The sequence below is a fragment of the Alexandromys fortis genome, unplaced genomic scaffold (assembly GCF_014885135.2).
Source record: "Alexandromys fortis isolate MF-2015 unplaced genomic scaffold, M_Fortis_MF-2015_v1.1 scaffold_152, whole genome shotgun sequence".
NCBI classification, from domain to species: domain Eukaryota; kingdom Metazoa; phylum Chordata; class Mammalia; order Rodentia; family Cricetidae; genus Alexandromys; species Alexandromys fortis.
This window is the reverse complement of record NW_026068045.1, coordinates 941,523-959,578: the sequence shown is the minus strand read 5'-3', so window position 1 is coordinate 959,578 and position 18,056 is coordinate 941,523. Positions and strand designations below refer to the sequence as shown.

Here is an 18,056-nt window from a genome sequence, read left to right as displayed (position 1 = left end):
CACCATGTGGTTGCTGGGAATTGAACTCAGGACCTTTGGAGGAGCAGGCAATGCTCTTAACCGCTGAGCCATCTCTCCAGCCCCCCCTATTTCCAATCTTTATTTTGAGAAATAGTCTTCCTAGATTGTCTATAATGACCTTGAATTTTGGATTATTCTGCTTCAGTCTCTCCTGTAGCTAGGATTCCCGTCTACACAACCAGGGCTGGGTAACCCAGACTGGCTTCAGACTCCTGCATAGCTGAGGTTATCCTTAACCTCTTGATCCTCCTTCATTCAGCTCCCCAGGGCTGCTGCTACAGACGCACATGCACCAGCATTGGCTGCTTATGTAGTTTACTCCTGTGCCTAGGCTGGGAGCGCGTTAGGCAAGCACTCTTCCACTGAACTACATCCCCACTCTTAACATACTGTTTACATATATGAGCTGGAGGCCAGTGTGCAAAATCTTACTGGACATTGAATCTCAGTTTCACCATCGACTTGTTGTCAAGGCTAGATGAGTTTGTGGACATAGGGTACACTTTCTAGAACAGGTGGCAGTCACTTATATTGTTTCACATTTATGTATTTATTTAGACAGATATCCTCTTGTCTCTGCCTCTCGAGTGCTAGGATTAAAGACATGTGCGACCATGCTTGACTTTGTCTTTTTCTGATGTTTGAGCAGAAAAAGACACGGCCCTGTGGAATGAAGGCTTCCTCTGGTAAGGAAGACAGTAAACCTAGGGAGAAAGTGTGAGAGTCCTTTGCTTTACACCTTTTTTTTTTTTTATTATTATGTATACAATATTCTGTCTGTGTGTATGCCTGCAGGCCAGAAGAGGGTACCAGACCTCATTACAGATGGTGTTGTGAGCCACCATGTGGTTGCTGGGAATTGAACTCAGGACCTTTGGAAGAGCAGCCAGTCCTCTTAACCACTGAGCCATCTCTCCAGCCCCTGCTTTACACCATTTGATCAATGAATTGGTCCATCCTTTTGCTAACTGCTTCTCTTTAGCTTTTTTTCTTCTTGGACTTTTGAGACAGGGTTTCTCTGTAGCTTTGGAGCCTGTCCTGGAACTCGCTGTGGACCAGGCTGGCCTCGAACTCACAGAATGCTGGGATCAAAGGTGTGCGCTGCCACGGCCCTGTCCATCTCTGTTTTGCACTTGCGGTTCTTTCCGTTTCTCCAGCACATGTCCAGTGCTCTCAAAGTCAACGACTTTGGCTTCAAAGTCAACGACCATGTCCTCAGTTAGCATTTCTAGCCTCCCTGGTCACACTGCAGTTGCCTGTCATAGGCCTCCCTGTTTTGTTTTTGTTTGTTTTTCTCTGAGGCAGGGTCCCACTAAGCTGGCCTGGAATTTGCTACATAGAACAAGTGTGGCCTTAAACTCAGAGATCCACCTGCCTTTGCCTTCTGAGTGCTGGGATCAAAGGTGTGCATCGCCTTTGCCTGGCCCTACTTTGCTTTTCTCTGTAGCTTCACCACCACATGCATACTGTATATAACTTAGCTTTCTTCCTCCTCTAGCATGCAAACTCCTTGAAGGCAGAGCAAAGGTTACTTTTTTTTTCTAATTTTTTCTTTTAAAGATTTATTTATTTATTATGTATACAGTGTTCTGCCTGCATATGTATACTTGCAGGCCAGAAGAGGACACCAGCTCTCATTACAGATGGTTGTGAGCCACCATGTGGTTGCTGAGAATTGAACTCAGGACCTCTGTAAGAGCAGGCAATGCTCTTAACCTCTGAGCCATCTCTATGTTATTTTCCTTTCCCCTCTTCCTCTAAGCCCTTCCATATATACTCCTCTTTGTTCTCTTTCAAATTCATGGCCTCTTTTTTCATTAATTGTTGTTACATACATATATGTTTATGAATATTCATACATATTTCTAAATATGAACTGCTCAAACTGTATGTTACTTTGTGCATATGTTTTCGGATTTGACCATTTGGTACTGGGGAGGAAGACTGTTTCCTTATTTCCTCTTGGTATTCCTTAATTGCCTGCAGCTCTGTGTAGGGTTGAGACCTCCTGCTCCTGGGTTGTGCAGCTCATGTTCAGGCAAGGTCCTGAGGTTACTAGGAGACAACAGCATAGCTGCCCCCTCTTCTGCCATGTCTTCTGAGCCTTAGATGTAGGAGCTGTTTTGTAGATGTATCCATTGGGACTAGACTTCACAGTTATGCATTTTGATTGGTTGTAGTTTTCTGTAGTGGTCTCCCTTCATCTGTTGTAAAAAGAAATTTTCTTGATGAGAGGGAACACTCTCTAAGTTTATTTTCTGAATGAATGAACTCAAATGAATTCTTCTTCTTCTTCTTCTTCTTCTTCTTCTTCTTCTTCTTCTTCTTCTTCTTCTTCTTCTTCTTCTTCTTCTTCTTCTTCTCTTCCTCTTTCTAGACAGGTTTTCTCTTTCTAGTCTTGATTCTCTTAGAATTCTGTAGACCAGACTAGACTCAGACTCAAAGATCTGTCTGCCTTTGGCTCCTGAGTGTTGGGATTAAAATCATGCAATATACCAGACTCAGCTACCTACCTGGTCTTGTATTTTCTGTGGGTGGGTGTTTTGCCTGATTGTGTCTGTATATTCACATGCATGCAGTGTCCATGGAGAATAGAAGACGGCATGGGATCCCCAGAACTGGTTGTTAGTTCTATATGGGTGCTGGAAATTGAACCCCGATTCTCTGAAGAGAAGCTAATGCTGTTAACTGTTGAGCCATCTCTCCACCTCTGTGTCTGGTCTTTAAGGAGGTGTACCTTGTCTGGTTCCTAGAGCTCTGATTCTGAACACCATGCTGTGCACATCGAGGGCTCTCAGTGCATGTTTGCAGGCTCTCTTAGTTATGATTTCTATTGTTGTGAGAGACACCATGACCAAGGCAACTCTTATGAAGGAAAACATTTAATTGGGGCTGGCTTTTAGTTCAGAGGTTCAGTTCATTATCATTATGGCAGGAAGCATGGTGGCGTGCAGGCAGACATGGTGCGGGCAGCAGGAAAAGAGTGAGACTCACTCGCCCTGGTTTGAGCTTCGGAGTCCTCAAAGCCCCCCTGTAACACACTTCCTCCAACAAACCCACACCTGCTCCAGCCAGGCTACATCTCCTAATCGTGCCACTCTCTGTGAGCCGTTGGGAGCCATTGTCTTAAAACCCCACACAGGGATAAGCTCATGCCTTAAAGAATTTTCTTAGAATTTGGTGCTTCTTACCTTTGCTGCAAGGGAAAGCTACCTACTTCTTGTTTTTTATTTCCTTCTTTTTATAGAGCAGCTCAGAGTAAACTGTAGTCTAGCCCTCACTCTAGTTTCCAGGCTAACCCAGTTGTCTGTCATCTGGGAGCAAGGGGAGAGGAGTGGCATGCAGAGGTCCAGTCCAGTACCACCTCACTGTCTTTTCTGCTCTTTGGTCGTCATCCCCCCCCCCCCCCCCGTGTGTGTGTGTGTGTGTGTGTGTGTGTGTGTATGAATGAGAGGAGAGAGAGAGAGAGGTTTTACTCTGTGTGTAAGGCCCAATTCCCAGTTATCCTTGAATTCAAGATCCTTTTGCCTCAACTTCCCTAGTGCTAGGATTATAGGTATGTGCCCCCAAGCTCAGCTTCTCTCAGCTCTTGGCTTCAGTAGCAGATGATCCACGGAGTGGATGGTTGTTTTTCCCTTCTTGCTCTTCTTGTTCTAATCTTGTTCTAATGAAATGTCATTGGTTGATTTCCTAGGCCCAGGGGATGAAGATACTGAAAAAGACAAACTTAGGATAACAAGCCTTTTTTCTTTTCTTCTTCTCCTTTTTTTTTTTTTTTTTTTTTTTTAAATCTTGTTTCCTTTTATTCATTCCCCTCCCCGCCACAGGGTATCTCTGTTGGTTTGGAGCCTGTCCTGGAACCAGGTTGGCCTTGAACTCACAGAGATCCACCTGCCTCTGCTTCCTAAGTGCTGGGATTAAAGGTGTGAACGAACCACCACTGCCTGGCTAGATAAGAAGTGGAGTTTTTTCTCATTTAATAATTTCTGGCACAAATAGAATTTCAGGGTTGGTTCCTTGTGGAGGACACATCTTTAGATCTCAGCTCGCAGGCTGTGGAGGCAGGTGCAGCTCGCTAGTTTCTACCAGCCTGTCTAGCCTAGGCTGTGAACAGCTCCCTATGTAGTGGAGGATAATCTTCAGCTTCTCTCCTCTTGCCTTCGCCTCCTAGGTGCTAGGTAGGATTACTGGCCCATGCTCTTCTCTGCCCACTTTGTGCTAGGCTCCTAACGCCGGTTTACCTAGAAGGAAACAGGGTTAGAGGATGCAGGCAAGCTGCCCCAAACCATGTCTTTTTGAAGTCGTGGCAGAGGTTCTGTTTGAACCTTGATGTACTTTGCTCTGTCTTAGTATTTACTGAAAAGGTAAGGAGAAGGCCCATGGGTAGGCAGAAATCAAAAAGGAAGACAAACAAGAAGTAAAATAGAGAAAACAAAATCCTAATGAAAGGGCAAAGTGACCAAAGAGTTAAAGAAGTTATGAATCTCGCTAATGGGATAATAGTATAATTCATTTGGAGTCTAGCAAGGTGGGGTGTCTGTTCTTAACTTTGATTTCCTACTTGGCTCCTGGCCCTGCTAGCTAGTGATTGCTTTTTGGAGAGTCTCTGAGAACCAGAGCCTGAGAAGATAAGAGGAATGCTGCCTGGGGAATGAGCAGATCCCACTGGACCCAGCCTAATGGAACATGTCTGTTTCCGTTCTTGCTCAGCAGTCTAGGGCTGTGTCTATTGTCACTCTTGGCAGCTAGAGAGGACAGTAGTGGCCACTGAGGTTTAGGTTCTTGTCAGGCTAAAAAGAAATATAATACCACACTCCCTGCCTTGGTCTTACTCAGTAGTCCAGGTTGGCCTCCAGTTGTGTGACACTATTTCTGGGGTGATATGAACAAATGTCTCCTTACCCCAAATATACCAAAATAGACGACCAGAGTCGAGCTTGGTCATTGAGGTTATTGGGGTTATAAGGACCAGAACTCAGAAGCAGTTGTGTCACTGAAAGTCCATCCTTGACTGCTCGCAAAGCGGAGGGCCCGAGCTCCGTAGGCCTTGTAGCAACACGTGCTGTCTGCAATGTTTATATAACCTTGGGGGGTGGAGAAGGAACTTCCTGAAACTGTGAGCTCTTCATTTTTGGTTATTCAAGACAGGATTTCTCTGTAGGCTACGTCCTGGAACTGCCTGCCTCTGCCTCCTGAGTGCTGGGTTTAAAGTCATGTGCCACCATCTCCAGGTCAAAGATTCATTTATTTATTTTATGTATGAGTGCTCTATGAATGTATACCTTTATGCCAGAAAAGGGCATCAGACTCCACTATAGATGGTTGTGAGCCACCGTGTGGGTGCTGGGAATTGAACTTAGGACCTCTGGAAGAGCAGCCAGTGTCCTTAACCACTGAGCCTTCTCTCCAGCCTATTTCTTTCTTTTTAAAAATCTAGGTTGTAGATATTAAACTCAAGTCCTCATGCTTGTATGGTGAGAACTTGACCTAAATTGTAGTATTTTTTACTATTTATATGAAGTTTTCTGCTCCTGTAGGAACATATGGTTCACTTATGGAAAACAAAGCTTTTGATATTTTTCTTCATTCCTCAGCACACAAATATCAAATTAATTATGTCTTGATATTTTGTGCAGAGATGGGGAGCAGGGTTACGTGTTAAGCTGGCCTGATTTCTATCCCTGGAACCTGCATGGTGGGAGAAGAAACCTGATTTCCACAAGTTGTCCTCTGACTTCTACTCACACCCCCTAAAATAAAAATGTAAAAGAAAAAGAAAAACTTAGTTTGAGTTACTCACTTGAATTTTATTTAAAAAAATCATTAAACGAGGTCCAGCATGATGGCCCTGCACTTGGCATCAAACTTTACAAGTGCATGTGTGCACATGCAAAAATACAAATAAGTAAATGTAATACTTTTTTTTTTTTTTAATTGCTATATAAGGCTGGGTGGTGGGACACTTTAATTCTGGCACTCAGGAGGCAGAGGCAGGTGGATATCTCAGTTCAAGGCCAGCCTGGTCTGCGGAGTGAGTTCCAGGACAGCCAGGGCTACACAGAGAAATCCTGCCTGTGGGGGGGGGGTCCGACAACAAAATCACTATATGCAAGCCAGGTGTGGTGCTGCACACCTGTAACCCCAGTGTTTGGGAGGAGGAGGAGGAGGGTTGGGAGGAGTTCAGGCTCACCCTTGGCTAGATGCTGAACTTAAAGCCAGCCTGGATGACATGAGATTCTGTCTCAAACCAAAGAGGAGAAAAATCATTAAATGTATTTTGGCTTGGGATTAGAACAGAATTTTCAGCTAAGTTGGTTTTTTTTTTTTCCCCATTCTATTTTATGGGTATGGGTGTTTTGCCTGCATGTCTGTCTGTGCACCACATGAATATAGTGCCAGTGAGGGCCAGGGAAGGTTTGTGAGCCACCATGTGGGTGCTGGGAATCCAACCTGGGACCTCTGGAAGAGTAACTAACACTCTTAACTGCTGAGCCATTTTTCTAGCTCTCAAGAAATTCTAAAATAGCTCCAAACGTACTTCCACTTTATATTACATAATGTGTGAAGCTGTGTTCACGAAATAGGGTCTCGTGTAGCCCCTGGATGGCTTCAGATCATTGACCTTGAACTTCTGGTTCTCTTGCCTCTACCTCCTGTGTGCTAAGAGTACTGACCCACGTACCACCACGCCAGTTCCTAAAATTCAGTGCTGACTGCTGGGGGGTGGTGACGCACACCCTTTAACTCCAGCACTCGGGAGGCAGAGGCAGGAGGATCTTTGTGAGTTCGAGGCCAGCCTGGTCTACAAGAGCTAGTTCCAGGACAGGCTCCAAAGCTACAGAGAAACCCTGTCTTGAAAAACAAAACAAAACAAAACAAAAAAAATATCAGTGCTGAGAATTAAATTTAGGTCCTGGTACCTGGTAGCTCCATTAACGGAGCTGCATCCCTGGCCCTAGTACTGGTGACTATAATATCAAAGTATGGGTCAGCCCTGAAAAAGGTTGAGACGCCCTACATTTTATTAGATATGCACTAATATGTATGTATTGTATGGGTGTGGTGGTGCATATCTTTAATCTCAACAGATGCAGGTAGGTGTCTATGAATGAGGTCCAGGCTAGCCAGGACCATATGACATATGATGAGACACTGTCTTTAAAAAATAATAATAAAATAAAAAGTACATAAACATAAAAACAAACAACAGCAACAGATAAAAATGCTAAAAATAAACAAAATGTGGGCTGGATAGATGAATCGGAGAGTAAGAGCACCGATGAGGGGACCTAATGATGAATGGATGCTTGAAAGAAATCCCACACTAGCTCAGAAATGAGAAATAGATATTTATTTAGGGGTAAACTCACAAATCAGAATTCTCTGCTTGAACGGTGGAACAGTGATCAAATCCTGCTATCCAACAATCCGAATGAGCAGCTGGCGAAAAGGAGGAAGAAAAAAAAAGAATCTGCATCCATGTGTATCGTATAAGAGGCCATGCCCCAGTAAGTGGGTAACCACAAGCTACAAGCCTTCCTACAGCAAACTGATCTTCAGTGGTCCTGAGTTTAATTCCCAGCAACCACATGGTGGCTCACAACCATCTGTAATGAAATCTGGTGCCCTGTTCTGTCATGCAGGCAGAACACTGTATACATAATAAATAAATCTTAAAACAAAACAACCTAGGTACACTTTTTGGGAGGCAGAGGCAAGCAGACAGTCTACATAGAGGGTTCCATGCCAAGAAGGGATACATAATGAGACCCTTAAAAACAAAAGCACACAAAAATCACATTTCATTAGTCTCATTAGCATGCAAATTTGCATATCTTTAAAAAAAATAGTAAAATTAGCCAGTTGCATGCTGGGTGTGGTGGTGCATTTAGGAGGCAGAGTTCCAGGACAGCCAAAGATACATAGAAAAACCCTGTCTCAAAAAACAAACAAACAAAAATTTAGCCAGTTGGTGGTGGTGCACTCCTTTAATCCCAGCATTTAGGAGACAGAAGCAGGTGGATCTCAGTGAGTTCCAGGCCAGCCTAGTCTACACAGCAAGTTCTAGGATTTCTAGGACAGTCAGGGCTACACAGAGAAATCCTGACTCAACTCCCCCCCCCCCCATAAAAACAAAACAAAACCAAAAAAAGACCCCAGAAGAAAGAAAAAGTGAAATTAAATATAACACAAATTTTCTTTTAGAGAGATGGGGTCTCACTGTGTAGCCCTGGCTGGCTTGGAAATTGCTCTGTAGACCAGGATGGCCTTGAAATCAGAGATCTGCCTACCTCCGCCGCCAGAGTGTTGATATTAAAGGCGTACATCTGCTGCCTGACTCAAACAATTGTTTTAAGATAAATTTCTTCATGGTTATTATCAGAAAGCATTTTATTTACGTGCTTTTTATATATTTTTATACTCGGGCCACATAACATTTTCTCCAGCAAAAGGGGTCTCAAATTGAGAAATACTTAAGAAGCCCAACTCCATACTAACTCTCCTGTCTCCCTTCAAACTAGGGCCTCATGTGCACTAAGCAAACACATTACTACCGAGCCGCAGCCCCAGCAGCACTGAATGTTATCCTGGGTTGTTGGGACACTTCCTGTTAGTCTGGGGTCAGGTTCCCTCATGCCCAGAAGAGCTTTGAGTGGCAGCTAAGCTTCTTTCCGTGGTGCACCACAGAGTCCCATGTTTGCAGCTACTTTTGGGGTCAGGTTGGTGAGGTTTGTGACAGGGACAGGAGGTGCAGGTGTGTATATTGTTTCATCATCTACTGGTACTGTGGTCTTTTGTGACTATGATGTCTCTGAGCCTTGTTAATTGTTAGAGGCAAACAAACACTTAAAGCTACCTGCCCCTCAAATATGAAACACTTGACTTTGCCGTAGTTTAGAGGTTCAGTACCTGTGTGTGCCTGCATTCGGATGCTCCTACCTGTTAAGCCTTCTCACCAGCGTTCCATCTTATTTGAAAAGAGTCTTTCACTAAACCTAACACTTAGCATTTTTGCTAGGCTGGTTGGTTTGCAAGCTTCCAGGATCTGCCTGTCTCTTCCCTACAATGTGGGGTTACAAGCACATGCAGCTGTGCCTGGCCTTTTACACGGTGTTGGCTCTTCTTTCACAGCTCTCACCCGCTGAGGCATCTCCCCAGCCCCTTGATATAGTTTAGCTTCCTGGATGTTATGTTTCTGGGAGTCTGTCATAGTGATCCGTGTTATGGTATAACATTCTTTTTAAGATTTTTTTATTATTATGTACAGTGTTCTGTCTGCACTCCAGAAGAGGGCACCACATCTCATTATAGATGGTTGCTATTGAATTGAACCAGGACCTCTGGAAGAGCAGTGCCCCTTCCTTCGGGATAACTTCTGAAAGGACTCTCAGTAGAAGCTCGGGAAGGATGTATATGAGTAGTGAGCAAACACAAAGGTGTGGGGCACACCTTTAATCCCAGCTCTTGGGACGCAGAGGCAGTTGGATCTCTGAGTTCGAGGCCAGTCCGGTCTACAAAGTGAGTTCCAGGTGTTTCACAGAGAAACCCTGTCCTGAAAAATCAAAAGCAAAAAACCAAACCAAACAAAACAACCAAAACAACAACAAAAACAAAAAGAAATGGTCAGTCATGGGGCTGGAGAGATGACTCAGTGTCTCTGTGTACTAAGTTTGAGGCTAGCCAGAGCTATGTAGAGAGATCCTGTTTAAATAAATAAAAACAAACAAACTTCAGGTTGTCAGTATATTGGAACAGTATGTGACATTTAAGGAGAAATTGAGTTTTCTTCTTCCTGCTGATCTGGCCTTCACTTCTCTTAGCCTTAGGACAGTTGCGTCTACTATCACAGTGGACACTGTCTCGCAGGATGCAGGAAATGAGGACATGCTTTTACAAGGCATGGTGTTGTGCCTGGAATCCCAGCACGTGGAAGGCTGAGTCATGAGGATTACTGAGAGTTCAATGCCAGTTTGGGCTGCAGAGTGAAATATTATCTCCAAAAAACAACGATTAAAAATCCCACAACCAAAAAGCATGGTCTCTGTTGCCCCAGTGCTGCCAGTAGACCTGTTTCAGCAGGTGCTTTAGTTTAGATGTGTCCAGGACTCCATGTGCTGGGGGTTTCCTAGGCTCTCCAGGGTCAGAAGAAGTCGGGGTGAGGGTGGGAGGGATGGGAGTGGATGGGTAGGCTGGAATGGGGATTGAAGAAGGAAAAGGTTGAACATGCCCAGATGGTGGTGCTCACATCTTTTTCTTTGTTGAGTGTGTCGTTGTGGAGAGTCCGGGAGTTCTGCCAGGAACCTTGGTTTCTGTGCATCTCTGTCGACAGTGGCCCATGCAGTCTCAGCACCACGGTGACAGGGAGAATGACAGAAAACCTGAGTTCTGATTTGTGCTGTTCCCTGTGGGATCCAATGGCATTTTAGTATGGTTCTCAGACCTTCACACTGTCAGTATGGTGTTATTTTCCAAACATGAAAGCCAAAACTGGTTCAGATTCTGTCCCATCCTTGCCACAGTTTGACTTCTCTGGACTTGCTTTCCTTACTTATAAAATTGGAATTATAGTTATCTTGAGATGCTACCGGAAGGAGGGTGGGGCTATGGCTCAGTTGATTGAGTGCTTCTGAGGCTGCAAATAGAGGCCTGGGTTAGAGTCCCAGCACCACATAACTGTAATCCCAGCACTACGGGTGTGGAAGCAGGAGGGTCAGAAATTCAAGGCCATCCTTGACTACTTAGGGAATTTAAGGGCGTCAAGTAATCACCACGGGATGGTGGCACACACCTTTAATCCCAGCACTCAGGAGGCAGAGTAGGCAGATCTCAGTCTGAGGCCAACCTGGTCTACAGAGTGAGTTCCAGAACAGCCAGGGTTAACACAGAGAAACCCTGACTTGAAAAACAAAAACCGAAATAAAACAAAACCCAAAAGTCCCTGGGAATATACAGCAGGCACTTCTTGGTCAGTGGTGGGTCTCTTCTTTGCTGCCTTTTACTTTTTCACATTTAGGTCTAAGACAGATTCCCTTTTAATTATTTTTTTGTTTGTTTTTGTTTTTAATGTTATAACAGCAGTTAGCAATCAAATCAGTGCTGCTTTGATTGCCAGGTGGTGGTTCAGTGTAAGATATAGCCATTGTCAGAATAAAGACAGAAAAACGTGGGAAAATGTCTTATTTACACAAAAAGTGCTGATGAACAACTTGGTATGATCTCACTGCAGACAGGAGTGACATGGGTCACAGTGCAGAAGGCTCCTTGGTATCCTAGAGTCAGGAACAGGTACAAAGCACACAGGACATGGAAAGGTACCAGTGGTATTGGCATCAGGATGCAGTGAGGACAATTTATAATTAACTTTATGTATTTCTTGGAGCATAGGTTGATATCATAATTTATGAATAGTTTAGTAAAATCAAGCTAATTAACATGTCCATTGTGCCAAGTTTTTTTTTTTTTGAAAGGTAATTTTTTTTAAAGATTTACTTATTTATTATGTATACAACATTCTGCCTCGATGTATGCCCGCATGCCAGAGGAGGGCGCCAGATCTCATTACAGATGGTTGTGAGCCACCATGTGGTTGCTGGGAATTGAACTCAGGACCTCTGGAAGAGCAGTCAGTGCTCTTAACCTCTGAGCCATCTCTCCAGCCCCCTGTGCCAAGTATTTTTGTGGTGAGAACATATAGCATGAATAATAAAAACCCAGAGACAGATATTGGGGTTCAAGCTGAAGATGAGAAAATATTATTCGTGCTACAAGAACATGTGGAGTTTCTTATTTTAGTAGTTCTGAAGTGTAAGTATTCATCATCATCATCATGTCTCCATTCTTCTATTTCACAGCTTTATAGTGGTCATTCTCCTTCCTGCTTTTTTCTGGCCTGGCTAAGGACTGAGCCAGTGTCTTGTGCATGTCAAACCCTCTCCCACTGAATTACATCCCAAACTCTCCTTAAAATGTTTAAACTTAGATTTATTTTGTTTATGGGTACAGGTGCAGGTGTGAGATGCCATGGTGCATGCATAGAGGTCAGAGAGCATCTAGTGGAAGGCATTTCCCTCCTTCTGTAGATTCCAGGGTCATCAGGCTTGGTGGCAAACACCCTTATGTGCTGAGCCATTAGACGCTGCTATTCATTGTTTATAGATGACGTATTTTCTTTATCCAGTTACCTATTGATGGGCACTTAGGTCGACTGGGCAGCGGTTGTTGTGGATGCTGCTGCTGTGGATGGGTGTGTCTCTTCAATGCACAGCTTCCCAGCTTTGGGGTAGACAGATCGGAGTAGACTTGTAGTTCTGTTAGGGTGTGTGGTTAATCCTAGGGCCAAACTGACCGTGTGCTCTACCACTGTGCACCACCCTCACCCTGAGGTTTTAGTTTATTAGAACCCTCTTGGGGTAGTATGCCCCATAATCTCAGTTCTCAGAAGGCTGGAGCAAGAGGATTATTTATTACAAGGTCACCAAGGTTACATAGCAAGAGCTACCTCAAAAAGCACACATAAACTCCATACACACAGGTGCTGTGGTTTTCCATAATGGCTGTTCTCACTGAGGGAAGTTTGAACTACACCTGATTTTTTTTTTAATGACCTAATTTTACAGTTTTTTTATTTGTCATGCTTGTTGGCATCTGAGTTCTTTGTGAGCAGATCATGATACACAGAAAAGTTTTAGGCACATTAGAGTACTTAAAACTTTTTTAAAATAATTAATTTTCATTTTATGTGTATTGGTGTTAGGTCCCCTGGAACTGGAGTTACAGCAGTCTTGAGCTGCCACGTGGGTGCTGGGAATTGAACTCAGGTCCTCTGGAAGAGCAGCCAGTTCTCTTCAGGGCAGAGCCATCTCCAACCTCCAGTGTCTAGTAGTACTCTTGACGCCTAGGCCTTGCCACAATGGCTTCTCAAACTCACAGAGTTCTTCCTCTCTCTGCCTCCTTAGTGCTGGGATTAATGGTGTGCACCACCATGGCCAGCCTCACCTTTATTTTACATAATCTAGGCCAAGACCATGGGAAGATGGACTTGGGAACTGTTGTAGTTGTTGTTATTGGTAGTGGTGGTAGTGTTCCTACATACTTATTATTTATTAGGAAGTAGTTTTTAATTTTAAGGTTTATTTATTTGTTTGTTTATTGTTTTTTTTGAGACAGGGTTTCTCTTTTTAACAGCTCTGGCTCTTCTGGAGCTCACTTTGGAACAGGCTGGCCTCGAGCCTCCTCCTTCTGCATAAGTGCTGAGATCAAAGGTGTGCGCCAGCACTGCCTGACTAGAAGTATTTTATTTTTAATTATGTGTGTATGGGTGTGAGTAGGTGACTGCAGTGCCCTCAGGGGCCAGAAGAATGTTACAGGCAGTTGTGTTACAGATAGTTTGAGCTACTTGATGTGGGTGCTGGGAACTGAACTCAGGTCTTTGCAAGAGTAGAAAGCACTGTTAAACACTGAATCATCTCTTCAGTCCCTCATTTATAAACTTATTTATACATGCCAAGCAGATCCTCTGCCACTGAGTTGTGCACCTACTGTTTTAAAAGTGTGTGTGGGGGGGGGTGCTTGTGCACATGCACACATGATAATATGTGGAGGTCAGAGGACAGCTTCACAGCCTTGGGGATCAAGCTTAGATTATTGGATTTGTTTAACAAGCACCTTTCCTGACTGAGCCATCTCACTGCCCGTAGTTTAAACTGTATTCTGGGCCTGATGGGATGGACCAGCAGGCAAAGTGCTTGCTGTGCAGGTCCGACTTGAGTTCAGTCCCTGGAGCCAGCTCCTGTGTTTACCTCTGCACAGTGACTGTGGCATGTGTGTTAAACTTGTTCATTTATTGGTATGTGTATGTATGTGTCGGTGTGTGCACGTCAGAGAAGGATGACTTTTGGTAGTTCTCTGTTCTGTTGAGGAAGTGTCTTGTTTTGCTGCTGCACAGTTTACTCCTTCCTGGAAGCTTCAGACCAATTCTTCTGTCTCCCTTCCTGCTGTAGGAATGCAGGATTACAGGTGTGTACTATTGTATCTGGCTTTCATTTTGTTTTTTTGAGACAGGTTTCTCTGTGTAGAGAGGCTGCCCTAGAACTAGCTCTTGTAGACCAGGCTGGCCTGAAACTCACAGAGATCCACCTGCCTCTGCCTCCTGAGTGCTAGGATTAAAGGTGTGCGCCCCCACTGCCCAGCAAGGGTTTTGTTTTTGTTTTGTTTTGAGACCAGGTCTTACTATGTAGCTCCAGCTGGACTGAAACTTGTTAGATCCATCAGGCTGGCCAAGAACTTACCTCTGCCTTCTGAGAGCTGAGATTGAAGGTGTGCACCACACTTGGCAAAAAGCTCAGGCAGGTCTTTTCAGTGTGACCCAGTCCTGTTGAATCCAAAGTTCACATTAGTGGCTCCTTTCTCAGCCAGGATCTCCCAGCCAGGAATGATGGTGTCTGGCAGACAATAGATTGCCTCATAGAGAAGTAGTTAACACAGCACTTAATCCCACTTGAGCTCCCCAGCTGTGATGGTCATGTAGTCTGTGTAAATAGTTTTAGAATTGAGGCTGAGATTGGGTGAGACTGTGGGCCAGCTCCTCGTCATCTTCTAGTGGATGCAGTTATAAGAACAGGCACAGCATTTCTGTGTACCCAGGACCCAGTGGAGGAAATAGTCTCAGTTTAACAGAGTAGAAACCAAGACAATCAAGGTGTACTCATCTCGTCCTCCGTAGCTGCTGCAGTACCCAGGGAGAGCACTGTTGCTTGACTAGGGCCATAGGGGCTGCCGCTCTGCAGAGGTGGGCACACACAGATGGGCTCTGTCCAGTCTTCTTTGGATGTTTGTGCAGTGTGTTTCTTCTACGGTTCTAAAACAGTTATGATTTATTTTGGTTCTTTTTCTCTTAGTCAGATTCTGAGGAAGATGAACCTGCAAAGAAGAAAATTGTCCTGCAGGTAAGCTTGGTGTACCATAGCTCTTCCTTCTCTTTCTGTGTTGTTTCCAGAATGATAGGACTTAAAGTGCCCAAAGGTTTTCATTGGAGGGCTAGCTTGTTTGCACGTATTTGAGGACTGTTTTGGTCTGACTTTGGTTTCCAATGTAGCTTTGAATCAGATGCACCGATCTTTTTCTCATTTCTTCCTGGCATTAGCAATGGAGTTGACTTTTCTGGAAGGACAAGCAATGGTAGGAGCAGGAACTGTAACTTAATTCAGTCCATTACATTTCGGGTAGAAGGATTGTTTAGAGAGGGTGTAAGTAGGGTGATCAGATGATGATAAGGAACATCTGTGTTGTGAAATTGCCTGTTCTTCCTGTTGTGTTTCTGACCTGGAGATAGATACTCAAACAGCACTTACCTTGTACCAGGTACCTGTGTCTAGCCAATTCCTTTTTCAACTGTAGGGCCTAAATTCTAAGTTATGATCATTATAGTTTAAGTGAAGAAACTGAGGAATTTGCCCAAAGTTAGACAGCTACTGTGGGTGGAGCTGGGCTTACAGCTATATCTGCTGTGCTGACTCCAGAGTTCAAGTCTGGCCCTGGAGAGTCTAAGTAACTTGGCTGCTTCTCTGCAGTCAAAACCAGAAGTCTCGACTGCGTGACCTCCCTGCTGTTTGCTCTGCTCTGAGTGTCTTCTGTCGCCTCTACACTCGATTTGTATACACTGTTGGATTCATGTTGTTCTTATAAATTGGGGGAGAGTGGTCCTGCCTTCTATAGTGGTTGTCTTGGAATTCACATATGCAGTGTTGAAGCTGCCCTTTCTCTTCACTTTGTTAAGGTGTCACTTCTAGTTTTGGCAGGTCTTAGGACAGGGTCACGTGGAAGTCAAAAGGACTTGTGGTGAGGGTGGTGTGGTGTTTGGTGATAGTGAGTGCCGAGAGAAGAGCCACCGAAGAGGCCAGGGATCCCCTTGTCTCCAGGCTTCCAGGACAGGGTAGACTTACTTGAAAGGCACTCCACAAGGGAAGAGCTGTCATTCAGGTGGTGGAAAAAGATGAGCACAAAGAGACGACCCGGGAAAGCAGAACGGGAACCTGGCCCTGCAGAGGGCTGTAGCTGTGATCCTGGACGGTGTTGAGAAGTTGAGCACTCGTAAGGTAGCGTAAGCAGTGCTTTCAATCTGCCACCCCCAGCAGGAAGAACACCTCTCCTGCCTGCCTGCCTGCCTGCCTCAGGAGTCCTGTTTAGCTCGTTCTGGGCAGTTCTGACTGAGAAGATATCCTGGGGCTCCAAGACAGTGACACAGTGACCTTATTCCACTCTCCTTTTCTTGGGGCAGACCAGCCTTTCAGTGTACAGAAAGTAGAATCCAAGCAATTCGCATGGTTGGGTGGGGCCAATTAGTGTACAAAGTGATAAACTAAGTGCTTGACTCTGGCATTAGCCAGTTGAGGTTCCACATGCAGGGGGCTTTCCTTGCGTGGGTTGGCAGAGGGAGCTTTTAGCAGTAGGTACAGATGTCTCTTGAGCAGAATCTGTTCAAAGGAGGGAGAAGTTGAGTTTCAGGGTTTTTTTTGTTTGTTTGCTTTGTTTGTTTTAAGATTTATTTTCATTTTATGTGTATGAATGTTTGTCTGCATGTATATACATTTGTACTACACATGTGCTTGGCGCCTGCCAAGGTCAGAAGAGGGTATTAGAGTCCCCGGAACTGGAGTTACTTGAGGTTGTGAGCTGCAGTGTAGGTGCTGGAACTAAATCCTGATTGCCTGGAAGATGAAGTGGTGCCCTTGATCCCCTGCCTCTTTCTCTGGCCTTGAGACTTGGTTTTTTAAGGAGAAGGGTTAATGTGAGACCGAGGGCACTGAAGACATAAAGTTGGGATAGGATCTGTGGCAGTTAATTGTGGAACTAGGCTGGACAGAGCTGAGACAGGACATCGCCTCTCATTGTGGATGAACAACTATAGTAAGTCCTAGAGCTGGGGGTGGGGGCTGAGTGCATGGAGGTAACAAAGCCTCAAGGGGCTTTGAGGCTTTCAGGAGAAGCACAAAACTATATGATCTTGTTTGTCATTGTTCCTAGTGCATAATATAAAGTCTTACTTTCTTTCTTCCCTCTCATTCCAAACCTGGGCTCACTAGGGATCCGGCGAGGGGACTGGTTTGTCTGCCTTGCTCCCCCAACCTAAAAACCTGACTGTGAAAGAGACTAACAGGTTGCTCCTGCCCCATGCCTTCTCCCGGAAATCCTCAGATGTCTCCTCGGATGCTAAGCCCTCTAGACTGGCTTCTAAGACCAAGCCTGCCTCACTGGCTCCTGTTCTGGGCACCACAACTACCACTCCATCACCCTCTGCCATCAAGGCTGCTGCCAAGAGTGCTGCCCTGCAGGTGACGAAGCAGATCACACAGGAGGATGACGACAGTGATGAGGAAGTTGCTCCTGAGAACTTTTTCTCCCTCCCTGACAAGGCTGAACCACCTGGAGTTGAGCCTTACCCTTACCCTGTCCCCACTGTCCCTGAAGAGCTGCCTCCAGGCACAGAACCAGAGCCGGCTTTCCAGGACGATGCAGCCAATGCTCCCCTTGAATTTAAGATGGCAGCGGGGTCAAGTGTGGCCCCCTGGATGCCGAAGCCTGGGGATGACTATAGCTACAATCAGTTTTCCACATATGGCGATGCCAATGCCGCTGGTGCTTATTATCAGGTGGGTGAGGACACAGAGGATGGGCCCAGGACCATTGATGATGGTGCTGAAGGAGAATTTAAACAGTGAAATGACCTGTGTGTCACTTAGCTTGGCTTCTTATACTACTCAGTCTCAAAATACACTGCTTTTATTTTGAACCTTATGGATTTAAATTGCCCAAGTATTTGGGAGTCTAATAAGGTGACTCATGTCATACTTTCATTCTGCATGTTAGCTTTCTGTCACTGTGATAGAAATCCTGACGTAAGCCGGGCGGTGGTGGCGCACGCCTTTAATCCCAGCACTCGGGAGGCAGAGGCAGGCGGATCTCTGTGAGTTTGAGACCAGCCTGGTCTACAGAGCTAGTTCCAGGACAGGCTCCAAAGCCACAGAGAAACCCTGTCT

At 45.0% G+C, this 18,056-nt stretch overlaps 1 protein-coding gene across 1 annotated transcript in view; it reads left to right on the top strand.

Moving 5' to 3' along the window:
* The window catches only part of Prcc (proline rich mitotic checkpoint control factor), a 27,088-nt gene that overhangs the window by 1,515 nt on the left and 7,517 nt on the right, over positions 1-18,056 (top strand). Inside the window, exons 2-3 of the mRNA XM_050166447.1 lie at positions 14,919-14,966; positions 17,103-17,669. Coding sequence (XP_050022404.1) covers positions 14,919-14,966; positions 17,103-17,669 — 615 coding nt within the window. The remainder of the gene's footprint in view (positions 1-14,918; positions 14,967-17,102; positions 17,670-18,056) is intronic.